This window comes from Pongo abelii, chromosome 6 (genome assembly GCF_028885655.2).
Source record: "Pongo abelii isolate AG06213 chromosome 6, NHGRI_mPonAbe1-v2.0_pri, whole genome shotgun sequence".
In the NCBI taxonomy this organism is placed as follows: domain Eukaryota; kingdom Metazoa; phylum Chordata; class Mammalia; order Primates; family Hominidae; genus Pongo; species Pongo abelii.
This window is the reverse complement of record NC_071991.2, coordinates 104,559,553-104,582,493: the sequence shown is the minus strand read 5'-3', so window position 1 is coordinate 104,582,493 and position 22,941 is coordinate 104,559,553. Positions and strand designations below refer to the sequence as shown.

Sequence of the window (22,941 nt, the reverse complement as noted above, 5' to 3'; positions counted from 1 at the left end):
TTTTGTATTTTTAATAGAGACGGGGTTTCACCGTGTTATCCAGGATGGTCTCGATCTCCTGACCTCGTGATCTGCCCGCCTCGGCCTCCCAAAGTGCTGGGATCACAGGCGTGAGCCACCGCGCCCGGCCAGAAGTTATTTTTAATCAAAAGTGTTAGAACTTTTTGCCCATCCACAATGGTTCCTTCCAAACACGGAGCACATTACTCTAGTGATGATGCTGTGCTCACAACACTAGGGTAATTCAATTCAGAGTTCTGCCCATACCTCCCTATTTTGTACAGTATTCATAGAAAATGAAAAAGCCAGTTATCTTAAAAAAAAAATGCATTAACTGAAAAGTGAAAACAGAATGTACTGAGAAAAAAGATGGCACCACAGTGCTTATGTTAAAATGGATTCATTCAATATTCCCAAATGTGAATTAAACAGTTTTACATAATTGTTTCCTTATAACAGTTTCATGTTGGCAAAACAAAATAATACTGTAATTATGAAGTTTTATTTCAGTCTGAGATACTTAATTCTTGCAGTGCATGCCCACCGATAACAAAATCTATTAATAACACTCCCAAACCATGGGACTTTAAAGTTACAATCAACAGCTGAGAGGCATAAAAGTAATATCATTAAACACAGAGTATGAAAATTAGGTTTTAAAATTAAAAACAAAACCTGGTTACTATTCTCTAGGAAATATTTCAAATATATAATCATCTCCAGGTTGGCCACCAAATTTCCTATACTGAAGATATGGTAGATTGCAGTTAATTTTATCTTTTTAGGTAGCAGATATATTTATTAAGCTTTCAATCTTTGGAGGATCTAGAAGTTTTGAAATGTACCAAATTTAATGTCATTAACCAATTGGAATTTTTAATATAAGTTCTGAGTGCAATTCTATTCAGAATTTCCTTTTCTTTTTCATTTTGGATGGATGTTGGTATTTGTTCCACACTTTTTTGCACCTGCATACTTCTTGTTAACTTACAGATACTATGAGCCATACTTTCTTAGTATTAAATTTTATTTTAAAATGTTAAAAACATGATTACTTTAGGAAAAAATTCCCACTCTACCCATCCCCCCAATATCTATATAACAGGATTCAGAGCAGTATTTGTCAATGTTTGCCAAGGATGATCAGGATGTTTGAACCACCGGGAGTTTTCTTTAAACTGTATATTTCTGGGTCTACCCCAGATCCACCGAATCAGAATCTCTGAGGGTGGTGTCTACAACTGATTTTTAAAAAACGCTCCCAGGGATTGTTTTTATACTAAAATTTGAGAGCTACTGGTTTAAGGTACAAAATATGACCTTCTGTAGTTTCACTATGGGTCTAAAAGTATATATTAAAATTATTTGGGAAGTCTAGTCAAATGCCATAATGGTCTGTAAGGTAATCTATGATTGCTGATGTGCTTGACAGAGCATTAAATACCCTTTTTTCCTGCCTTGAAGTTATCTTTTCCATCATGTACATTAAATGTTGATGGAAACACATGTAAGGAGTCCCGAGTTCAAGAGCAATGTCAACCCAGTCCCAGATGCATTTCAGTGGGGTTTCCTCATATCCAGCAAACATGGCCGGGTTTGCTAAGAGTCCTCTTGCAACCATCACACCTACAAATTAAAGCACACCATATTTGTCCATACATTAAGAACCCCTGGTCATTAGTTCAAGCTCAATGAAGCAAACAGAATATTTTTTTAAAAAGTATTATCACAAGGTTTTGTAATGTCTTTATTACATTAATATGTTTAATTTGATTACAAAAGAATTAATTTTGGTACCTTTTGTAAACCAGGAAAGTTTAAATGTACTTACAGAAATCTTTATTTTTTAAAGATTTCTACATTAAACCATTAGTCTTTGGTTTTTCTTTAGGGTAAATCTGGATTGTCATAAATTGGGCTGCTTAAAGTTCAGTTTATCTATATTCTCCCATCTAGCAATTATAGGGCTTGGCATGCCAATAATTTAAGGGAATAATGAAACTGCATAGCAGTTCTGGGGTTCCTTTAGCTCTTATCATTCTCGAGTTCACTTACTCTCATTTCTAGGTGCTGTATTTTACTAGTAGGCTATCTGGAAAATTATTCACTGGTCACTAGATATAATGGTGTCAGAAAAGTAACTGAATTAATTTATCCCAGTTAAGATAATCCATGTTTTTCTAAGTAGAAAACTTAACATCATTTTAATAAATCGCTTAGCTTAAAACAGTACAATGGGAAAATATGGCTTAATGTTATACAAAACAAATGAAAATCAAATTAACATTACTTCCCCACTCTCATTTCTTCCCCCCCAATTAAAAGAACCCAAGTACTTATTTCTTACCATCTGTCCCAGTAATCCGCCACACATTTTCTGCTTCCTTTAAGCTTCTGATGTCTCCATTAGCAATTACAGGTATAGACATATTTTCCTTAATTATTTTAATGGATTCATAGTGCACCGGCTGATGTCTTTCTTCAGCAGTTCTTCCATGGACTGTAATCCAGGAAACTCCTGTTGCTTCAGCCTTTCGACAAAGATCTACAGTTCTTTTAAGGTCATCATGGATCCTACAATTTCAAAATTACATTTATCTGTTCACAGCACACAAATCTTAATGCTAACATTAACTGACTAAAATGATATTTCATCTACTAAATTAGTTAGCTTTGCTATATCATATGATTACCCTATGTCATTATCAGCAAGGTTTTCTTCAGGGATCAGTTCCTACACAAGACCTCAAATTTAGCTATTTCACTATTGACAGCAAAGGACAAAAAACAAGTTTTATCTTAGACCTAGTGCTTCTATGTTTTGGCTTTGATAAATGAAAGAGCCATGAAAGTACTGTCACAGATGAATTTAAACCTTAATATTTGCTGTGCATGCCCCCATCCCCCAGTGGGAGAAAACAACACTTTATCTTGAAATATGTTTTCAGGCTGGGCACCGTGGCTCACTCCTGTAATCCCAGCACTTTGACAGGCTGAGGCAGGTGGATCACTTGAGGCCAGGAGCTCAAGACTGGCCTGGCCAACATGGCGAAACCTCGTTTCTACTAAAAAATACAAAAATTAGCGAGGTGTGGTGACACACACCTGTAATCCCAACTGCTTGAGAGGCTGAGGCATGAGAATTGCTTGAACCTGGGAGGCAGGGGTTGCAGTGAGCCAAGATCGTGCCACTGCACTCCAGCCTGGGCAACAGAGTGAGACTCTGTCTCAAAAAAAGAAATATGTTTTCAACCTGTCACGGAAAAACTGATTCCTGGTTTATTTTCTTTTCATTGTGAAATTTTAGTGCAAATATTTTTCCTATTTTCTACACTTGGTACCAGTAATGTTTCTTAACATTAAATACTACATAGCTAAAGTTGAAAGTTTGGTGAAACTTAAAGGGAGGCTTTAACTTTTGTTAAAAGTACAAAGAGGAAGTTTTTCAGGACTATAAATGAAAATTATGGTATATATTCTTTTACTAAATGTCTTATTTTCAATATTTCCATACACCAGCTACCAATTTATTTAGGATAGACACTCCCAACAGCATCAGACAAAAGCAATAATCTTTCATTTCCTAAGTAATGGATTATCCTATCAATAGATTGAAATATTGTCTTTACCTTATTTTAATAGAAATTGAAAATCCAGGGGTTTCCACTTGATTTCTTACTTGTTTCACCATGTCTCGAACAAGCTCTGGCTTGTTTATTAAGCAAGCCCCATAACCTTCTGCCATTGCCCACCTTTGTAAAGCAAACACATGAACAAGTGAATTATAAATAACTGGAAAAGAAGACAAAATTCTGAAAGCACTGAAATGTAAGTGCATCAATTTCTCTAGTGATCTGGAATAGAAACAAATTTTAAAAATTCATAGATTCAGCATTTGTAAGTGGATCAATATGAGATTAGGAAAACATGTTCCCAGATCAAAAAGTACTCAGGAGAAATGGTTTTCATTGGCAAGTGAGAATATTAAGTTAAAAGTCATTCAACCAAAACAGGTTTAAATATTTGAAGTAATTGCAATGACTTCAGATTTTAAAAATTCCAAATTTGATGTTTATTGTGCATAACAAGAGGTTTTATTAGTCTCAATAGTAGAAAGATATTTTTGGCTTACAGCATTCCAATACCACTAAACAGCTAAACAGCTTATTTAACCCTCCTAATGGGTATACAAATATGTCTAATCTGATTTGGATTATGCTATACTTAACAAGTTTGCTTTTATTCTTTGTACACATTTTGAATTACTGATAATCTACTACAGTGCCAGTAAAGTAGAACTATTATTGTCAGTCTGGGCGCAGTGGCTCAGGCCTGTAATCCCAGCACTATGGGAGGCCAAGGAGGGCGGATCACCTGAGGTTGGGAGTTTGCAACCAGCCTGACCAACATAGAGAAACCCCGTCTCTACTTAAAATACAAAATTAGCCGGGCGTGGTAGCGCATGCCTGTAATCCCAGCTACTCGGGAGGCTGAGGCAGGAGAATCGCTTGAACCTGGGAGGCGGTAGTTGTGGTGAGCCGAGACCACACCACTGCACTCCAACCCGGGAAACTCTGTCTCAAAAAAAAAAAAAAAAAAAAAAAAGAAATATTATTGTCAAATTAAGTACACCCTATCAACACCCAGTTATTTAACCCAACCAAGTAACTGTGGTATAGAAAGAAAAGGTGATTATAATAAGGTATTTTTATAAGGGGAATTAATTAGGAGAAAATATGTAGTGATTTCCTAAGTCAAACAATCTGTTTTCAGAGCAAGTATATCTGACATGACAGTAAAAATACATTTTAGGGATTGCCGTAAACATTAGATTCTCATATAACTACTTATGGATGAGATTCAAGGCACAGCCACATAAAAATTCTATTGGTGAGGGGGGACAAAACACCTGTCAAAGGTCTATACATCGTTTCAGTCATCAGAAAAGACCTTTGAATTTATGTTTCTAAATTACATTTCCCTATATTTTCTTCCTTCTTGTTTTGAGCCCTGGGACTGTAACTCTATTTTCTTTTTAATTTTTGGAAAACTAGAAAGATATTTTACCATGTTCACATAGTTTTTTTCCTACTCTTTTGGAAAATTCTTCCAACTTCTTTGAGCTTTACCTCTGAGGGCAACCACAGTTAATGTCTATTCCATTCGCGTAAGGACAGACTATACGAGCAGCATCAGATAAAAGTCTTGCATCGTTAGCAGCAAACTGAACAATCAATGGGCAATCACCTGACAAAATGAATAGCTCAACATTAAAATTCACAGGAAAAAACCCCACGCACACACACACCAAACTTTAATGTTTGTACAGGATAAAATAGCAATAACGATTTTTAGCCTAAGAAGCATCTGTCCAAATAATATAACATTAAACAATTTAAAATATTTAAAATTAAAAGCAATTTACACTCGGTAAAAAATTCAAACAGTACAAAATTTGATAAATGAAAACAATTCTAATACTTTTGACAAAATAGACCCTCTTCCCAAAGGTGAGAATTAGTTTACTGCATTCCAGAACAATTTTTTTGTATACCTGTAAAATTTAAACAAGTGTGAACATTCTATATATACCACTGTGCCTACTGTTCCTTTCTTTCCTCATGTATCTGGGAGACGTACTCAGACCTATTTTCTTCTTTATAGTGGGATATTCCACTGTATGGATGGACCATATAGTGTATTTTTAGACTGTTTCACATGCTCTAAGTATATTCATACGGTAAATTCTTAGGAGAATTGTTAATAGGCATTTAACATACAACACTGTGACAAATATTACAGAATTATCTTCCAAGAGTTTACCAATATAGACATATACCAATATGGATAAAAGTTCTTGTTTCCTCACAACTTATCATACAGTGTATATCCAACATTTGAATATTCTAATTTGTGAATTCTCTTCATATTCTTTGCATTTTTCTGTATATAATTTTCCCTTTAGTTGTTCTTTTTATTTGTAATTTTTTTATAAAACAAAGAAATTAGTATTGCTATCTATCATGTGTTATAAATACTCTCAGTTTTTTGTCTTTGAGTATGTGCTCTTACATATAAAGGTTTAAATTTTTTTTTTTTTTTTCGAGACAGAGTCTCTGTCACACAGGCTGGAGTGCAGTGGCGCAATCTCAGCTCACTACAACCTCTGTGTCCCAGGTTCAAGTGATTCTCTGGCTCAGTCTCCCAAGTAGCTAAGATTACAGGTGCCTGCCACCATGGCCAGCCAATTTTTGTATTTTTAGTAGAGATAGGGTTTCACCATGTTGGTCAGGCTGGTCTCAAACTCCTGACCTCAGGTGATCCACCCATCTTGGCCTCCCAAAGCACTAAGATTACAGGCATGAGCCACTGCCTCTGGCCCAAAGGTTTAAATTTTAATACAGCCGAATGTATTAAAGCTTCCTAGGTTTTAAAGAACATATTTTTCGTATCCTTGGGTCAGTGTTATAAACTCTGTTTAGATGTATTTCAACATTTCTTTTGAGGAATACTTGTATGAGATTCACTGGGTGTTTATAAAAATGCAGATTTCGGGGCATCATCCTAGTTGCACTGATTCAAGATTCCTATGGCAATCTACTGATTTACAGGATTATGATGGTTTAGGAGAATTTGCTTTATTCTTTATGGAGATGTAAGGTTCTTTCCCTTTTGTAACTCAAGAGAGTTACAGAATTTCAATTTAACAACCATTTATTGGTCTAATATATTTCCAACACTGTACTAGACGCTGAGGACACAAATCAAGCTATTTCTAAAGCTACAGCCCTCAAGGAGGCTGAACCTAATGGGAGAAAAAGGCATATAAAGAGGAAATCACAATGCAGTAGAATTAAGTGCAACATAAGAGCCTGTGCTTAGCAGGGAGGACATGAGTAGAGGATGATTAAAAAAAAAAAAAAAAAAAAAATTCATGACTACAAATATTGAGAGCTGAATGAAGAAACATAAACTACAGTTTGCAAGAGAGAGAGGCAGTCTGGTGTGAGAAGACAGGGTATGTTCAAGGACTTAAAATAACTTAGGAATTTTGAAGGATAAAGTCAGTGGGCTGTGGGGAGAAACTGAAGGAAGATAAGGCTGCAGAAGATGTATTCAGAGGTCAGATTATGACAAACTGTGTATTATCTTTAGGTGCTGAAATTTTAGTCTTTAAGCCAGTAGCTCTCAACCTTTAACAAGCTCAGAATTACCTGGAGAGCTTTTGAAACACAGATTGCTGGACCACATATCCGGAATTTCTGATTTAGTGCACCTGTAAATCTCCATTTCTAACAAGTTTCCAGATAATACTGATGCTGCTGGTCTGGGGATCACATTTTGAGAACAATGAGAGAAAAATTTACATGTTCAATAGGTCACTTTGGTCTCCTTGGAGGATAGTTTGGAATGGTACAAGACTAGAGGCAGTGTGACAGGAATCTACTCTAGTAGCCCTAGTGAGAGGAGAGGGTTTCAAAGTGACCTTACACTTTGGTATATACACTGATAGTCTGCAAGGCATTCAGTAATAACATGTAAAAAATACTTATTAAAAACACTAAAGAACTAAAGCTTTTTCACATAAAATCTCTAAATTGTGTTGTTTCTGATTAGACAAGATAGTTGAGTTTGTAGACAAATTTAAAAAGTTTTACAAAGTCAGTACACTCGGTTTCACATACCTTGATTTGTAGTAAATTCGCTGTCTCTGGCTTTTATAGATTTGACAAAATCAGCGGCAACAATCATTGGTGTGTAACACAGATCACAACTATATTTTCTTACTAGTGTCCTAAAAGCCAACCTGTGAGCATATAAAACCTTAATTATGCATTTAGAAACACCACAAACATATTTTAGTGCATTGTTAAATATTTATCAGAGCAAGTTCTACCTATAGGGAGATGGAGGAGATTTACTTTTCCCTATTATTCCTGCTAAGTATTACTAAAAACCCTGGATATTATATATAAAACAAACACAAGAAAATTTTGAAAGGTGAAGAAAAGATGTCCAGACAGGCTAGTGACCTCAGGACCTGAGGAATGACAGGGTGGTGAGTTCTCTGGGTTTTATTTTTGTCTCAAATATCCTAGACTTGAAGAAGCTGGCCACCTGGAAACGACAATGGATGCAGACAAAACCAGCCCCAACAAAAGCCTTCTCTAACCAAAGGACCAGGAAAATGTTCTGTCTGACCTAGTAAGAAAGAAAACTTTTAGACAGTTCTACTCCAGCCAAATACGGTAGAAAAAGCTATGGCTTTATCTCCATTAGCAAAGGCCAAGTGGGAATCCTAGATTTCTACCCTCCAAAGGCTGTAAGAAGGTGCTCCAACATTCTACTGATATGTTGTCCAAGGCCAGGTAAGGATCTGAAACTTTCATCTCTGGTGGCCAGTGAGGTCACTCCCAGCCCAGTGGTATCAGGAGGCCACAAGGGGAGCCTGGACTTCCATGCCTGCCAGCAGTAATGAAGCACTCTTCTCCCTCCCTGCTTGGTGTGGTATCAGAGGAGGCATAGTGGAGAGCCAGGACTTTCATTATTGCCCAGCATATATGAGGCTACCCTCACCATGGGGAACTGGAACTGTCATCCCTGCCCAGCAGTAATGAGGAGCTCCTCACCCACCAGATGTCAAAGGAGGCCAAGTGGAGAACTTGGACTTCTATCAGATAGCAATGAGGTGGCACCACTCCCCTACATCATTCCCTGCCGGAGTGTTGTCAGAAAAAGCCGGTTAAAACAGAAGGTGCAATAGTCAAAAACAATTAACGTAATCTATCATATTAACAGGCTAAGTAATAAAAATCACATGATCATATAGATGCAGAAAAGGCATTTGACAAAATACACTCATACACAGTTAAAAAAAAAAAAGGCGAACTCTCAGAAAACCAGAAGTAGAGGGAACCTTCCTCAGTTTGATAAAGTGTATCCACAAAATTCCTATAGAAACACTTTTGCCTTAGACAGGAACAAGGTAAGGAAGTCTGCTCTTATCACCCTTATTCAACACAGCGCTGAAACTTCTAGTCAGTGCAATAAGGCATGATAAAGAAACAAAAGGCATATGATCAAAAGGAAGAAATCCAACTGTCCTTATTTGCAGATGACACGGTTGTTCATATAGACTCTGAAGGAATTTACAAAAACAGTAGAACCAACAAGTCAGTTTAGCAAGTTTTCAGGATATAAGATCAACATACAAAAATCTATTTCTATGTGCTAGCAATAAACATGTGAACACCAAAAATTAAAAATTCTATTTACAAACATGCTCAAAACAAATCTGGATGTCTTACAAAACATGTACAGAACTTGTATGCTGAAAACTACACAATACTGATGATAGAAATCAAAGAAAATCTCAATCAATGGAAAGATATACTATGTTCATGGACTGGGAGACTCAACCTAGTAAGAAAGTCAGTTCTTCCCAAGTTGAGGTATCAGTTTCACACAGTTCTTATGAAAATTCCAGCAAGGTTTTTTGCAGAGATAGACAAGGTCATTCTAAAATTTATTTGTAAAGCAAGGGAACTAGAATCGCTAAAACAATTTTGAAAAAGTAAATAAATTGGGAAGAACCAGTCTACCTGATTTCAAGACATATTATAGAGCTATATAGTAAAATTGTGTGGTATTGGTGGGGAAAAAGATACAAGATCAATGGAACAAAACAGAAAATGCTGATTTCTCACAAAGAAGCAAAGAATTAGAGGAGAGATAGCCTTTCTTTTTTTAGAGACGCAGTTTTACTCTTGTTGCCCAGGCTGGAGTGCAGTGGTGCGATCTCGGCTCACTGCAACCTTCACCTCCCAGGTTCAAGCTATTTTCCTGCCTCAGCCTCCCAGCAGCTGGGACTATTGGCATGTGCCACCACGCTGACTAATTTTTGTATTTTTAGTAGAGACGGGGTTTCACCATGTTGGCCAGGCTGGTCTCGAACTCCTGACCTCAAATGATCTGCCCACCTCGGCCTCCCAAAGTGCTGGGATTAGGATTTGATGGCGTGAGCCACCGTGCCTGGCCGACAGCCTTTCAAAAATGGTGCTGGAGTAACTGGACTTCCATAGGCAACCTAACCTAAGCCTCACACTTACATAAAAGTTAATGCAAAATTGATCATGGACTTAAATGCAAAACATAAAACTATAAAACTTTTAGGGAAAAAAACATAGGAGAAAATATTCAGGATCTGGAGCTACATAAAGGTTTTTTATACTTGACATCGAAAGCACAATTTACAAAAGGAAAAATTGATGTTAGACTTCATTAAAATGAAACTTTTGTTCTGCAAAAGATCCTGTTAGGAGCATGAAAGACAAGCCACATACAGGGAGAAAATATGTGCAAATCACGCATCTGACAAAGCAGAATATATATCTAGAGTATATAAATAACTCTCAGCACTCAATAGAAAACAAGAAAACAAACAAATGGACAAAAGCACTTGAATAGATACTTCTACAAAGACAACATACAAATGGCCAATAAACACACAAAAAGGGGAGGAGCCAAGATGGCCGAATAGGAACAGCTCCGGTCTACAGCTCCCAGCGCGAGCGACGCAGAAGACGGGTGATTTCTGCATTTCCATCTGAGGTACCGTGTTCATCTCACTAGGGAGTGCCAGACAGTGGGCGCAGGTCAGTGGGTGAGCGCACCGTGCGCCAGCCGAAGCAGGGGCGAGGCATTGCCTCACTCGGGAAGCGCAAGGGGTCAGGGAGTTTCCCCTTCCAGGGGTGACAGACGGCACCTGGAAAATCGGGCCACTCCCACCCGAATACGGTGCTTTTCCGACTGGCTTAGGAAACGGTGCCCCAGGAGAGTATAGCCCGCACCTGGCTCAGAGGGTCCTACGCCCACGGAGTCTCGCTGATTGCTAGCACAGCAGTCTGAGATCAAACAGCAAGTCGGCAGCGAGGCTGGGGGAGGGGCGCCTGCCATTGCCCAGGCTCGCTTAGGTAAACAAAGCAGCCTGGAAGCTTGAACTGGGTGGAGCCCACCACAGCTCAAGGAGGCCTGCCTGCCTCTGTAGGCTCCACCTCTGGGGGCAGGGCACAGACAAACAAAAAGACAGCAGTAACCTCTGCAGACTTAAATGTCCCTGTCTGACAGCTTTGAGGAGAGCAGTGGTTCTCCCAGCACGCAGCTGGAGATGTGAGAACGGGCTGACTGCCTCCTCAAGTGGGTCCCTGACCCCTGACCCCCGAGCAGCCTAACTGGGAGGCACCCCCCAGCAGGGGCAGACTGACACCTCACACGGCCGGCCAGGTACTCCAACAGACCTGCAGCTGAGGGTTCTGTCTGTTAGAAGGAAAACTAACAGAAAGGACATCCACACCAAAAACCCATCTGTACATCACCATCATCAAAGACCAAAAGTAGATAAAACCACAAAGATGGGGAAAAAACAGAGCAGAAAAACTGGAAACCCTAAAAACCAGAGTACCTCTCCTCCTCCAAAGGAACGCAGTTCCTCACCAGCAACGGAACAAAGCTGGACGGAGAATGACTTTGACGAGCTGAGAGAAGAAGGCTTCAGACGATCAAATTACTCCGAGCTTTGGGAGGATATTCAAACCAAAGGCAAAGAAGTTGAAAACTTTGAAAAAAATTTAGAAGAATGTATAACTAGAATAACCAATACAGAGAAGTGCTTAAAGGAGCTGATGGAGCTGAAAACCAAGGCTCGAGAACTACGTGAAGAATGCAGAAGCCTCAGGAGCTGATGCGATCAAATGGAAGAAAGGGTATCAGCCCTGGAAGATGAAATGAATGAAATGAAGCGAGAAGGGAAGTTTAGAGAAAAAAGAATAAAAAGAAACGAGCAAAGCCTCCAAGAAATGTGGGACTATGTGAAAAGACCAAATCTACGTCTGATTGGTGTACCTGAAAGTGACGGGGAGAATGGAAACAAGTTGGAAAACACTCTGCAGGATATTATCCAGGAGAACTTCCCCAATCTAGCAAGGCAGGCCAACATTCAGATTCAGGAAATACAGAGAACGCCACAAAGATACCCCTCTAGAAGAGCAACTCCAAGACACATAATTGTCAGATTCACCAAAGTTGAAATGAAGGAAAAAATGTTAAGGGCAGCCAGAGAGAAAGGTCGGATTACCATCAAAGGGAAGCCCATCAGACTAACAGCAGATCTCTCGGCAGAAACCCTACAAGCCAGAAGAGAGTGGGGGCCAATATTCAACATTCTTAAAGAAAAGAATTTTCAACTCAGAATTTCATATCCTGCCAAACTAAGCTTCATAAGTGAAGGAGAAATAAAATACTTTACAGACAAGCAAATGCTGAGAGATTTTGTCACCACCAGGCCTGCCCTAAAAGAGCTCCTGAAGGAAGCGCTAAACATGGAAAGGCACAACCGGTACCAGCCACTGCAAAATCATACCGAAATGTAAAGACCATCGAGACTAGGAAGAGACTGGATCAACTAACGAGCAAAATATCCAGCTAACATCATAATGACAGGATCAAATTCACACATAACAATATTAACTTTAAATGTAAATGGACTAAATGCTCCAATTAAAAGACACAGACTGGCAAATTGGATAAAGACTCAAGACCCATCAGTGTGCTGTATTCAGGAAACCCATCTCACGTGCAGAGACACACATAGGCTCAAAATAAAAGGATGGAGGAAGATCTACCAAGCAAATGGAAAACAAAAAAAGGCAGGGGTTGCAATCCTAGTCTCTGATAAAACAGACTTTAAACCAACAAAGATCAAAAGAGACAAAGAAGGCCATTACATAATGGTAAAGGGATTAATTCAACAAGAAGAGCTAACTATCCTAAATATTTATGCACCCAATACAGGAGCACCCAGATTCATAAAGCAAGTCCTGAGTGACCTACAAAGAGACTTAGACTCCCACACATTAATAATGGGAGACTTTAACACCCCACTGTCAACATTAGACAGATCAACGAGACAGAAAGTCAACAAGGATACCCAGGAATTGAACTCAGCTCTGCACCAAGCAGACATAATAGACATCTACAGAACTCTCCACCCCAAATCAACAGAATATACATTTTTTTCAGCACCACACCACACCTATTCCAAAATTGACCATATACTTGGAAGTAAAGCTCTCCTCAATAAATGTAAAAGAACAGAAATTGTAACAAACTGTCTCTCAGATCACAGTGCAATCAAGCTAGAACTCAGGATTAAGAATCTCACTCAAAACCGCTCAACTATGTGGAAACTGAACAACCTGCTCCTGAATGACTACTGGGTACATAACGAAATGAAGGCAGAAATAAAGATGTTCTTTGAAACCAACGAGAACCAAGACACAACATACCAGAATCTCTGGGATGCATTCAAAGCAGTGTGTAGAGAGAAATTTATAGCACTAAATGCCCACAAGAGAAAGCAGGAAAGATCCAAAATTGACACCCTAACATCACAATTAAAAGAACTAGAAAAGCAAGAGCAAACACATTCAAAAGCTAGCAGAAGGCAAGAAATAACTAAAATCAGAGCAGAACTGAAGGAAATAGAGACACAAAAAACCCTTCAAAAAATAAATGAATCCAGGAGCTGGTTTTTTGAAAGGATCAACAAAATTGATAGACCGCTAGCAAGATTAATAAAGAAAAAAAGAGAGAAGAATCAAATAGATGCAATAAAAAATGATAAAGGGGATATCACCACCGATCCCACAGAAATACAAACTACCATCAGAGAATATTACAAACACCTCTATGCAAATAAACTAGAAAATCTAGAAGACATGGATAAATTCCTCGACACATATACTCTCCCAAGACTAAACCAGGAAGAAGTTGAATCTCTGAATAGACCAATAACAGGAGCTGAAATTGTGGCAATAATCAATAGCTTGCCAACCAAAAAAAGTCCAGGACCAGATGGGTTCACAGCCGAATTCTACCAGAGGTACAAGGAGGAGCTGGTACCATTCCTTCTGAAACTATTCCAATCAATAGAAAAAGAGGGAATCCTCCCTAACTTATTTTATGAGGCCAGCATCATCCTGATACCAAAGCCTGGCAGAGACACAACAAAAAAAGAGAATTTTAGACCAATATCCTTGATGAACATTGATGCAAAAATCCTCAATAAAATACTGGCAAACAGAATCCAGCAGCACATCAAAAAGCTTATCCACCATGATCAAGTGGGCTTCATCCCTGGGATGCAAGGCTGGTTCAATATACGCAAATCAATAAATGTAATACAGCATATAAACAGAACCAAAGACAAAAACCACATGATTATCTCAATAGATGCAGAAAAGGCCTTTGACAAAATTCAACAACCCTTCATGCTAAAAACTCTCAATAAATTAGGAATTGATGGGACGTATCTCAAAATAATAAGAGCTATTTATGACAAACCCACAGCCAATATCATACTGAATGGGCAAAAACTGGAAGCATTCCCTTTGAAAACTGGCACAAGACAGGGATGCCCTCTCTCACCACTTCTATTCAACATAGTGTTGGAAGTTCTGGCCAGGGCAATTAGGCAGGAGAAGGAAATCAAGGGTATTCAATTAGGAAAAGAGGAAGTCAAATTGTCCCTGTTTGCAGATGACATGATAGTATATCTAGAAAACCCCATTGTCTCAGCCCAAAATCTCCTTAAGCTGATAAGCAACTTCAGCAAAGTCTCAGGATACAAAATCAATGTGCAAAAATCACAAGCATTCTTATACATCAATAACAGACAAACAGAGAGCCAAATCATGAGTGAACTCCCATTCACAATTGTTTCAAAGAGAATAAAATACCTAGGAATCCAACTTACAAGGGATGTGAAAGACCTCTTCAAGAAGAACTACAAACCACTGCTCAAGGAAATAAAAGAGGATACAAACAAATGGAAGAACATTCCATGCTCATGGGTAGGAAGAATCAATATCATGAAAATGGCCATCCTTCCCAAGGTAATTTACAGATTCAATGCCATCCCCATCAAGCTACCAATGACTTTCTTCACAGAATTGGAAAAAACTACTTTAAAGTTCATATGGAACCAAAAAAGAGCCTGCATCACCAAGTCAATCCTAAGCCAAAAGAACAAAGCTGGAGGCATCACACTACCTGACTTCAAACTATACTACAAGGCTACAGTAACCAAAACAGCATGGTACTGGTACCAAAACAGAGATATAGATCAATGGAACAGAACAGAGCCGTCAGAAATAATGCCACATATCTACAACTATCTGATCTTTGACAAACCTGACAAAAACAAGAAATGGGGAAAGGATTCCCTATTTAATAAATGGTGCTGGGAAAACTGGCTAGCCATATGTAGAAAGCTGAAACTGGATCCCTTCCTTACACCTTATACAAAAATCAATTCAAGATGGATTAAAGACTTAAATGTTAGACCTAAAACCATAAAAACCCTAGAAGAAAACCTAGGCATTACCATTCAGGACATAGGCATGGGCAAGGACTTCATGTCTAAAACACCAAAAGCAATGGCAACAAAAGCCAAAATTGACAAATGGGATCTAATTAAATTCAAGAGCTTCTGCACAGCAAAAGAAACTACCATCAGAGTGAACAGGCAACCTACAAAATGGGAGAAAATTTTCACAACCTACTCATCTGACAAAGGGCTAATATCCAGAATCTACAATGAACTCCAACAAATTTACAAGAAAAAAACAAACAACCCCATCAAAAAGTGGGCGAAGGACATGAACAGACACTTCTCAAAAGAAGACATTTATGCAGCCAAAAAACACATGAAAAAATGCTCACCATCACTGGCCATCAGAGAAATGCAAATCAAAACCACAATGAGATACCATCTCACACCAGTTAGAATGGCAATCATTAAAAAGTCAGGAAACAACAGGTGCTGGAGAGGATGTGGAGAAATAGGAACACTTTTACACTGTTGGTGGGACTGTAAACTAGTTCAACCCTTGTGGAAGTCAGTGTGGCGATTCCTCAGGGATCTAGAACTAGAAATTCCATTCGACCCAGCCATCCCATTACTGGGTATATACCCAAAGGACTATAAATCATGCTGCTATAAAGACACATGCACACGTATGTTTATTGCGGCATTATTCACAATAGCAAAGACTTGGAACCAACCCAAATGTCCAACAATGATAGACTGGATTAAGAAAATGTGGCACATATACACCATGGAATACTATGCAGCCATAAAAAATGATGAGTTCATGTCCTTTGTAGGGACATGGATGAAACTGGAAATCATCATTCTCAGTAAACTATCGCAAGAACAAAAAACGAAACACCGCATATTCTCACTCATAGGTGGGAATTGAACAATGAGAACACATGGACACAGGAAGGGGAACATCACACTTCGGGGACTGTTGTGGGGTGGGGGGAGGGGGGAGGGATAGCATTGGGAGATATACCTAATGCTAGATGACGAGTTGGTGGGTGCAGCACACCAGCATGGCACATGTATACATATGTAACTTACCTGCACATTGCGCACATGTACCATAAAACCTAAAGTATAATAATAATAATAATAATAATAATAAAAGAAAAAAAAAGAAAAAAAAATAAACTGCATAAGCAATGTCCTTATCAAAAAAAAAAAAAAAAAAAACACACAAAAAGATGTTCAGCATCATTAATCATTAGGGAAATGCAAATTAAAACTGCAATGAGATACCACTTCATACCCATTAGGATGAATATAATAATAAAAAAAAACTCCCAGAACATAACAAGTGTTGATGAGGATGTGGAGAAATTAAAACTCTTGTTCACTGCTGGTGGTAAGGTAACATGGTGCAGCTGCTATGGAAAGCAGTATAGTAGTTGCTCAAAAAGTTAAACATAGAATCACCATAAGATCCAGCAATTCTATGTCTGGGTACATAGTCAAAAAGAATTGAAAGCAGGGTCTCAGAGACCTGTTACGAACCATGGGTATTTGTATATGGGTATTTGTACACCCATAGTTCATGACAGTATTATTTGCAATAGCCAAAAGGTGGAAGTTATCTTGTGTTCTATCAATATATGAATGGATATCAACAGATGAATGGATAAACAAAATATACATAAAATGGAATATTATTCAGCCTTAAAAAGGAACAACAGTCTGATATATGCTACAACATGAATGAACCTTGAGGATGTTATGCTGCATAAAATATTAGCAAAATAAATCCAGTTCTGAACAAATACGTATAAGACTTACATGAGGTACCTAGAGTAGTGAAATTCATAGAGGGAGAAAGTAGAATAATGGTTGCCAGGGGCTGCTGTGGGGAACAGTGGAATGGGGAGTCATAGTTTAATGTGATAGAATTTCCATCTTCTAAGATGAGAAGAGTTTTAGAGATCAGATGCACAACAATGTGAATGTAATTAACACTACTGAACTGTATTCTTAAAAATGATTGAGAGGTAAATTTTATGTTACGTATATTTTATAACAAACTTCTAAAAAAACTCAATAGTAAAAGAGCAAACAATCCAATTAGAAGATGAGCAAAAGATACGAAGAAATATTTCTTCGAAAACTGAACACACAACTACCTCAGGACCCATAATTGCACTCCTATTTGTCCCAAGACTTAAGTTCACATAAAAATCTATACATCAATACTTATATCTATTTAATATCCATTATATACTTATAGGTAGGAGTTACAACCACCACCATTTTTATAGATATAAAAAGTGCAGCTCAGAGAAGTTAATTGTTTACTCAGGATCGCATATATACTAGGCAAGTAGTAGCACCATGACTCAATTCTAAATCATGATTCCAAAGCTAGGAGTTTGAAGTTCCCATACGGTGGGTGGTCTTACAGTACTTTTAAAAAGTCAGAGCATAAAAGGGAAATTTCATCTTAGTTCATTAACCATTTTGCAACACTTACTTTGAATATCGAACCATTGGGGCACAGACTTTTACCAGCTGTCCAGAATGAAACATTTCTATGGGATCTTTTTTTCTTTCCTGACATATTGTCGTTTGCATGCAGTCACTCTTCATTAATACAGATATGTTTCAAATCTGAAAAAGACAATAAGCTTGTATAGAGAAAATATGCTTTCACTATATTAATTCCATTCTAACAATTTCAACTGCCAACAACATATTTTTTATCAGGCTTGTGGGCTCAGAAATTTTTTTATTAATAGCTTATTTTCACAGTATCCAATATGATACTATAGAATGCTGCCTCTATTTGTAAGATAAATAGATGTGGAAAACTACCCAAGATAGTTGTGGAAAAACAAGATGCAGAAAACGAGATTTTTTTCCCCTAGTTTACCATGTTGTAAGTTTTCATGTTATTTAAAAATTTTTTACATGTTACTTTGTTGGGATTGGTAAGCCAAGAAATTTGGTTTGAATTATTTTATATATGATACTCAACTGGCATTTGGAAATATCTTGTTTTATTCAGGAAAGTTAAATGGCATTAATAGAGCAACTCTTAAGTAGTCAGTGTTTCAAAAGATATCCTGGTGCTTTTATTGTAATTCTTGAATCCTGTTCTGTCTGTCAATCAGAAGATAAACAAACGTTAATTATTTTTAAAAATTTTAATGTGATATTATCTAGTGAAAATTTCAATAATAATTCTACAATTGCATTGTAAATCACTTTTATACCCCAAGAGGTACAGGTACGAGTGATGAAATTATGGAGTTTATAAATGGTTTACATTTGCTGTACTTAAAATCCTACCATTTCACAGTGTTGGCTACTTTTCATATTCCAGTCTTTGGCCTTAGTAACTTAGAAACAGGTATGTATGAAGGAAAAATGAAGCAGAAAACAACAACAACAAAAAGAATCAGATATGGGCCAACTTTAGAATGGTCTAATTGCTCAAACTTTAGAGTCTTTAACCTTTAGGCAAGGAGTTGAAATTAAAAATAGCCAAGGTACTTAAGGATGTCAGGATCTTGTAAGAAACCGCTGGAAGCACCAATATTTAAGTAACAGAGGAAAAGGGGAGAGCAAAAGAGACTGAAGATGAACTTTGGAGCTGGGAGGAATAAACCTAAAGAGTGATACTCAGAAACCAAGAGAGAGATCATTATGAAGGAAGGAGGGGATAGGTATCTTAAACATCAGAGAAAAGTAAGGCAAAAATAAAGTGTGCAATGGCAACAAGGTCATTAGTGATTTTAGCAAGAATTACTTCATTTTTATCCACTCCTGCAGTCATAGTAAATGGCATACAGAAGGCCTCAATATTTATTTGCTGAAAGAATAAATCAGTAGCTTTCAAGGGGCTGGGCTCACACCTGTAAACAGCATTTTGGGAGGCCAAGGTGGGAGGCTTGTTTAAGGCCAAGAGTTCGAGACCAGCTTGGGCAATATAGTGAGACCCCCCCATCTCTAAAAAAATTATAAAAATTAGCTGGGCGTGGCAGCAAGCGACTGTGGTCCCAGCTACTCCAGAAGCTCGGGCAGGAGGATCCCTTGAGCCCAGGAGGTTGAGGCTGCAGTGAGCCATGACCCTGCCACTGCACTCCAGCCTGGGTGACAGAGCTAGACCCCAACTCAACAAAACAAAACAAAACAATCAGTAGCTTTCTACCTTAGTTGTACGCTACAATGACCTGAGGAGCTTTTAAGAATTAGGATGCCCAAGCCATACCCTAGACCAATTAAATCCAAATGTCTGGGCTCAGGATGCAGACATCAGTGTTTTTATTAAAGCTCTTCAGGTGATTTCAATGTGCAGCTAAGCTTGGAATTACTGGAATAAGTTAATCCAAAGATTCCAAAGCACCTGGTACAATTGTTTGTTTAAATGGGTTCCTACCTTACCTATTAACTCCTTTTAGGATATGGATTGAGTCTTATGTTTGTAAACTCATGAGAGCATGCAGAGTAGGGGGGTCAAAACTTTCACTGTATGAATGAATATTACTCACTCTTCTAAAATATTCCACTGGGGGGAATAAAGCCAAGGAAGGAAAAACAATTCCTAATTCACAAGTAATGAATGAATCACCCCTATTCCCATCATGACTAAGATCTTACATACTAGAGAAAATCCTCTGAGACAAAGAGGGCATAATGCAGTGTGGCATAAGACTTGCTTACCTAAGGTGTTATGAGTATGAAATGCATTTAGAGTTATAAAATACTTAGAACAGCGATAAGCACAGGATAAGTAATAGCACCTTTTTGAAACAGAACGTAGAAAACCACGTAGCTCTGGAACTGGATAAAATTGGTTTCCTGGATACATACCTACTGTACAAAATGAAACAGTCATCTTACAGCTTCTTTTTGCGAAGAAGCTTAAGACTGTCTTGCATACTTGTGGTTGATTGACCCTGTTAATTTATCAGTATTTATCTTAGAAGAAAGAAATCTAGGTCAAAAATGCGAACGTATTAGTAAAGAAAATACAACGGGAACCAACCTGATGCTCTTACAGCGTCAATAGTGTTAGTTGAGATATGGACCATCTATCAGTTTGTAATTAAGAAAAAGTCTGGCACGTGACTGAAACTGAGGAAGAAGTAGAAAAGGCAAAAGGTCAAAGGTCTCATGGGAAGGAAGGAGGGTAGAGACAGTGAGTTTTATTGGTCCTTTTATGGTTCAGACTTCCTTCTTCATCGATTCTCCCTAATTCTCTTCACTGTTCATCCCCAGCAACTTTTCTTCCCAAGCATTTCCTGCGGGCTTTTATTACCCCAGTAGTGCCAATCAAGGCGTGCGACAGATAAAGCTGTGTAGCAACTAACGCGTGACTCTTGTGAGTGTGGAGGGCAAACGAAGCTCCCTGAAACCTCTGCTCTGCTCTCCTGCCTTACGCCGCGCGGCCCCTGTTCTGAGGTTTAATACTTGCTTCACAGATAAGCGCTGCGGCCACGTTCCGGTGCCCACCTTCTCCTTGGCCAGGGCACGACGCCAGCCCAGGGGGCGCGGCCCTGAGCTGCTGCGAGAGACAGCGGAAAGCGCCGGCCCGACGGCCTTGGCTCCCTCGGTGCGCTGGGCGCAGAGCACTCGGACCCTGGGGGCCCACTGCTCGAGTACCTATGCTGCTCCTAGCCAGGCTTAGCCCAGGCGCGGGCTGAGAGTCAGTTCGCCAGGCGGGCCTGGAGCCATGGGCTGACTGGGCGGGCGGCGCCCGGATTCTGCGTCACCACTTGGGCGGAGCCGTTCTGCTGCTGACGACATCAACGCGGCACCTGCCAACATGGAAGGTGGCGACGGCAGCGTCGCTGTAGCTGGCCTTGGAGCTCGAGGCTCTGGAGCGGCTGCAGCGACAGTCCGGGAACTTCTGCAGGACGGTAAGGAGACAGGGTCTGATCAGGTCGTGGGGTTGGGGGTCTGCGCTGCTCCGCACCTGGACAGCGAGGTGGACCCAACCCGTTGCTTTGCAGAAAGTTTTCCAGTCTGGACCTGACCACTCCCCTCCGTCCGGCCCCCTGGCGTGGGTACTTTTCTAGCCAACCTGTTTCCTCTGGGACTGGCTCCCTCTTTTCTGGTGTCTTGGGGACACTTGGTTTCTGTGTGCTCCTCATTTCAACTCGACCCCCAATGCCTCCAGCTTCCCTGAAGTTTCGGGAGCCCAAACCCTGTGGCCCGCGTTGGCAGCCACCAGCTGCTGCCGCAGTTCTTGACGAAGGGGTGTAGCGTTCGAGCTCTTCAAAAGTGTAAGCTCTAGAACAGGCGGCAGACGCATAATGAAATAGGGCCTTGTTTTAAAGTAGAACTGGAAACGCCTACTCCTTTAACAAATGGACTGTACAGGGTGACCCCTCTTGCAGGCTGGTTTTTTTTTTCCTCCTTTATGAGGCAGTTATCTACAGTGACACGTGGGGGAGGGTTTGAGGCATTCGTTCAGGTTGGGATTAACCATTTGTACAGAATCTAGCAGTCAGATTTTATTGCTAGTCAGTTTGGAGAGAAGTTGCGCAAAATAAGAAAAGTTAGATATAATATACTTGAAAAGCGTATTCAGTTGTGTCAATCCAGTTACCATGTCCTGAATCTCTTATCCTTCAGAATAAAGTTCACATTTATAAGCATAAAAATAAAGCCCTTCTCACCTGTTCTTAATTTTTTCTCTAGTGGCCATCGCATTCCACCTTGTACTAAAATCATTTGTATACTTGTTTTAATCTCTTCTGTATTGCAGACTTTTTTTAATATCCCATAGTGTGAATAGCAGTATCTTGCATACAGTAGGTGCAGAATGTTTTTTTAAATTGATCATCGCAGTTAGAAGCACATGCACACATTTGAAGAACGAAGTGGGTAATAAATAAATTTCCAAATTATTGTTTATTTTCTCTGACTGTTGAATATTTTATTGTCGTCCTGAATTACATGCCTTTTCATGATAATTTATGTACTTTTCTGAAAAGCAATGATGTTTTCTGAACTATTTTGTGTTGGAAACTCTAGGTCAGGGTCTCTGTCTAAAACTTGGCTAAACTGAATTTAAACTTTAGATACAAGGCAGAGACCCTGATATATTTGCAATTGCTCCTGATATATGTGCAGTTCTTGCCCTCAAGTAGTTCACCATCTAGTAGAGGAAATAATCTTGTAGAGCTATAAAGGTAGGTGCTGTAATATAGTGATGTAAGATAGCAGTAGGGTTGTGTATAAAGTAGAGCATTAATACAGAGGAGAATGATAACTGGGGGTTGGAAACTGGTTAGGAAATGTCAGAAAAGGCTTTCTAGGTGGAGACGTTTTAAACTGTAGATAGGACTTCCCCAGGTGAACAGTGGAACACCGGATATATGTTTCAGTAGGATGTATTTCAGGAATTGTAATCAGTTCTTGGATGGTAATAGTCTTCAGTTCTGCCTTCTGTATTTTCCTCCTTGGTTCTCTGCCATTCTCCACAGCGATTATTTAAATCTTCTTTACCCTTTTCAAACCTTTCCCTTCAAGCTCAACAAATGACTTTAAGCTTCCCTGGG

General features: G+C 39.0%; 2 protein-coding genes across 12 annotated transcripts in view; one reads left to right on the top strand and one right to left on the bottom strand.

Annotated features, from left to right (window-relative positions):
• Window positions 1–1,009: 1,009 nt before the first annotated feature.
• On the bottom strand, window positions 1,010–21,628 carry DUS4L (dihydrouridine synthase 4 like). 10 transcript variants are annotated; one of them, XM_054560625.2, is made up of 9 exons: window positions 21,459–21,628; window positions 20,421–20,509; window positions 18,408–18,532; window positions 17,904–18,040; window positions 7,686–7,807; window positions 5,130–5,247; window positions 3,630–3,752; window positions 2,348–2,574; window positions 1,010–1,626 (listed from the first exon to the last, which is right to left on the bottom strand). In XM_054560625.2, exons 4-9 carry the CDS (start codon window positions 18,017–18,019, stop codon window positions 1,379–1,381), a joined length of 954 nt encoding a protein of 317 aa, XP_054416600.1. In that variant the 5' UTR covers window positions 18,020–18,040; window positions 18,408–18,532; window positions 20,421–20,509; window positions 21,459–21,628; the 3' UTR covers window positions 1,010–1,378. The 10 variants fall into 10 exon arrangements, with proteins under 10 accessions (XP_054416600.1, XP_054416601.1, XP_063581850.1 ...); XM_054560626.2 differs by lacking the exon at window positions 21,459–21,628 and adding an exon at window positions 20,888–21,124; XM_063725780.1 differs by lacking the exon at window positions 21,459–21,628 and adding an exon at window positions 20,846–21,118.
• COG5 (component of oligomeric golgi complex 5) overlaps window positions 21,183–22,941 on the top strand; it is a 377,278-nt gene continuing 375,519 nt past the window's right edge. The window contains exon 1 of one of the 2 annotated variants that reach the window (XM_024250412.3): window positions 21,183–21,294. In XM_024250412.3, the coding sequence (XP_024106180.1) occupies window positions 21,201–21,294 (94 nt within the window). In that variant the 5' untranslated portion in view covers window positions 21,183–21,200. Of the gene's footprint in view, window positions 21,295–21,571; window positions 21,661–22,941 lie in introns of those variants that run through there. The other variant, XM_054560623.2, reaches the window with a different exon arrangement.